A 4037-nucleotide genomic window follows, 5' to 3' on the forward strand; every position below is an offset into this window, starting at 1 on the left:
GTGGGCAAAGTGTAGTCTCCTCTGGCTTCACACGCGTGTCTGCCCCTCTGAAGGTCTAGCTCTCCCTCCCACGGGATTTTGATGCAGGGAGCTGTTTGACCAGGTCCCTTCACATCCGGACAGTGTCTGGACCTCAGTGTTGAGTGCCCCTATCTTCCTGTTCTCAGAGGACCTATATAGTTTCCTCTTGGGCCAGGGATGTGGGCGGGGTGGGCAGTACTGGCAGTCACTTCTGCCCTGCAGTTTCAGGAGTACCCACCTGTCTGGTCGGTGAGCTGTCTCTCTCACTCGGTTTGGGAACAGGGAGCTCTGGGCCAGGATCATCAAGGTTCGGGACCCAGCTAGAAACCGGAAGTGATGGTCCCAGAGTAATTTTGCCTTTGTGAGTCCTGAGTCTACCGGGCAGGTCACTTGGAGCAGAAAAATTGGTCTTACCTCTGTTCTGGGGCCTGAAAACGCTCCACCCAGGTGGGTTTCAGCTCTCCCTGAGGGCAACAACCAGAACGGCCTGCTCCGCCTTTTCTCAGGACCCAGTTTAAATCATTCTTAGCAACAAAGTCTTCCATACTCCTACTAGGATAGCCCATTAAGCTCCATTTAAAGGATTCCACTGCTTTCCAAATTCAAAGACCCAAAATCTACATTCTTCCAAACAAAAGCATTGTCAGCCCTAACACACCAATACTCAAATCCCTGGTACCAACTTCTGTCTCAGTTAGGGTTTTACTGCTGTGAACACATACTAAAACAAGTCTTATAAAGAACAACATTTAATTGGAGCTGGCTTACAGGTTCATAGTATCAGTCCATTATCATCAAGGCTGGAACATGGCAGCATCCAAGCAAGCATGGTGCAAATGGAACTGAGAATTTTACATCTTAATCTGAAGGCAAACAGGAAAAGACTGGCTTCCAGGCAGCTAGGATGAGGGTATTAAAACCCAAGTCAATAGTGACACACCTACTCCAACAATGCCATACCCCCAAACAGTGCCACTCTCTGAGTATATTCAAACCATGAGAGATGACACTAAGAAAACAATGTCAAGGGGATGTGGATTTAGCTCAGTGGTAGAGGATGTCACCTAACAAGCGCAAGGCCCTGGGTTCGGTCCCCAGCTCCAGTAGGGGGGAGGGTGGCAAGGGGGGGAGAATGGGGAGGGGAACACCCATAAAAGAAGGGGAGGGGGGAGGGTGATGTTTGCCCAGAAACCGGGAAAGGGAATAACACTCGAAATGTATATAAGAAATACTCAAGTTAATAAAAAAAAAAAAAAGAAAAAAAAAAAGAAAACAATGTCTTCAAGATACCACAACTGATCTGATATACATATGAATGCACAGAAACTGTGGCAGTATGCACAAGGTCTGCATAGATTCAGGACAGATGTAGTCCCAGTGCTGAGAGGAGAAGTAGACAGGCACTCCCATCCCTAATCAATAAGCCATCTCCAATTGACAACTACCTACAAAGGAAAAACAAGTTTTCTACAGTAGAGTCTCACTGGGTATATAAACTTAACCTAGGCCTCATGCTTAGTAGTAGGTGGCCAACACAAAAAGAAAGATATGGTTTTTTGGTTTGTTTGGTTGGTGTTTTGGTTTTGTGCATTTGGGGGATTGGGTTTTGTTTGTTCTCTGTCTCATGGTGCATTATTGGGCATTTTTTCCTTGCTGCTCTATTGTTTGCATGTTATGGCTTCATATTTTGTTTTAAGAGGGATATGTGTGTGTGTGTGTGCGTGCGTGTGTGTGTGTGTGTGTGTGTGTGTGTGTGTGTGTGTTTCTTGTGCTTTTCATTTGATTATCCTTCAGTGTTTTTTTTCCTCTTTCTCTTGTAAAGAACGTGAGGAAGAAAGAATTGAATTAGTGGAGATGTAAAGATAATCTGGAAGGAGATGGGAGACAGCAACCATAATCAAAATGTTATATAACAATAAACAAAATACAAAAAAATGAAAATAATAAAACTAGAAGAAAAGCCAGATGATAGTATTAGATCATCATCAGCCTCCCATACCCTGCTACCATTTGTATGGTTTTTACTGTTACATGATAACATGCTAAACAGGGATTTTCATGCTATTTGCCTCTTTATTAATGTTAGACTGCTTAGGGTTTTAGAAATTCCTTGGAAGAAGGTGTACATAATTTCCACTGAAGTAGTTCCAGTAGAAGTTCTCTGAATATCAGTCCATATTGTTGTGTGAAACATTCACTTCTTTCTTCTTTTCATCTAGATTCTTAATCAGGTCTCTTTTTCCAGTTCTGAGAATTGAACTGAATCAAATCTTTTTTATTACCAGGACATATAATGTCTGTGTTGGAACCAGAAGGCTATTTTTAATTCACGTCTTGCAAATACTAATCTAAACACATCTATAAACAATCAAGGTTGGCTTCATTGTCTTGGTACAATGATCGAGGAGGTGTATAATGAATCCATGGGTACCAGAGTAGGAGATCACCTCACATAGGAATCACATTTTATTTAGCCTTTGAAAAGTATCACTGGGTGTGGAAAACAAGTTCAAAACCTGGCATGGTGGGACACAGCAGGAATCCTAGTACTTGGAATATGGAAGCAGATGAATTAGATCTCTGCAAGGTTATCCTTGGCTAGAGAGTAGTTTGAGACTAGCCAAGACTACATGAGACCCTGTCTCAAAAAAATAAATATAACAAAGAGCAAAGACAATTGAATGAGTTGATATAACATGACACATCTCTAGTTGGTTCTTTATTAGAACATGTAAGTATGCCACAGCTTTGACTCAAATCTTTTTGACAATTCTCATTCCTAACAGAACTTTCCTCAGAGCAAGTTTCATGTCCGAGTTACGAAGGCTATAAATCAGAGGATTAAAGAGAGGAGTCATTACAGAGTATACAAGGGTAAGGATCTTCTGCATCAACGTTGAAATGCCATATGTAGGACTCATGTACATTATCATTACTGTCCCATAGAAGAGTGACACCACAGCTAAATGGGAACCACAGGTAGAGAAGGCCTTTCGCCTGCCAGCTGCAGAAGGAACCTGAAAAACAGCCCTGAGCAACAAAATATAGGACCGAAGAATGTATGTAATAGTGAAAAACAGGAAAAAAGAATTTTGGACATAAAAAACAAGTTTGGTAATAGGTGCTGGGGCACAGGACAAAGCCATCAATGGGTCCATGTCACAGAGGAAGTGATCAATGGTATTAGGACCACAGAATGGAAGTTGAGAGATGGAGAAGACAGGGATTGGGTATCCAAGGAATCCAATGAGCCAGCATGATGATACCAGAATGCAACAAAGCCTCCTAGTCATGATGACAGGGTAATGTAATGGGCGGCAAATGGCCAGGTATCTATCATAAGCCATTACTGTCAGGAAGAAACATTCACTTGTACCCAGCGAAAAGAAGAAATAGAACTGTAGGAAGCACCCTGAAAATGAGATGGCCTTGGTCTTAGACAGAATGTTGGCTAGCATGTTAGGAGCAGTTGAGGAAACATACCAAATTTCAAGGAAGGCAAAATTTCCCAGGAAGAAGTACATGGGGGTATGTAGTCGTGAGTCACATATTACTGCACAGATGATGGCTCCATTTCCCAACAAGGTCAAGACATAAAACACCAAAAACAACACGAAGAGAAAAATTTGTATCTTCCAGGAACCAGGAAATCCCAAGAGAACAAATTCAGTTACATGTGTTGCTGATGTGTTCATGGTTTCTACGTATCTGAGGGGGGAAAAAGACATGAGTTTAACCCCAATTCCCTTACTTTCAATATATCTGTAGGTCTTTATGAGTACCAAACATAAGTTCTACAAAGAAAGACAAGAATATTTTGAAAGCAGATGGAACCAATCCTATCTTATTTTGGATTGAGTACATTTCTATACCAGTGATATAACCTCTTTCTTTTCTACTTCTTGGTCCTCCTGAGAGAGGAGTCCAAAGGGATCTAGCTAATTAGAGATAGCTATGATGAAGATCACTGACCATCTATACATACATTCCCCAAATAGCCCTACATTATGATTCCC

General features: G+C 41.7%; 1 protein-coding gene across 1 annotated transcript; it reads right to left on the reverse strand.

The window, feature by feature from the left end:
• Positions 1–2774: 2774 nt before the first annotated feature.
• Positions 2775–3749, reverse strand: Or11h4c (olfactory receptor family 11 subfamily H member 4C). The gene has a single exon (NM_001000837.1). The coding sequence runs from the start codon at positions 3747–3749 to the stop codon at positions 2775–2777; it is 975 nt and encodes a 324-aa protein (NP_001000837.1).
• Between the last annotated feature and the right edge of the window lie 288 nt (positions 3750–4037).

Source organism: Rattus norvegicus, chromosome 15 (genome assembly GCF_036323735.1).
Source record: "Rattus norvegicus strain BN/NHsdMcwi chromosome 15, GRCr8, whole genome shotgun sequence".
NCBI classification, from domain to species: domain Eukaryota; kingdom Metazoa; phylum Chordata; class Mammalia; order Rodentia; family Muridae; genus Rattus; species Rattus norvegicus.

What these genes read in the sequence shown, in the direction of transcription:
- Or11h4c (NM_001000837.1), bottom strand. Translation starts at nt 3,749, where the DNA reads ATGTCTTTTTCCCCCCTCAGATACGTAGAAACCATGAACACATCAGCA.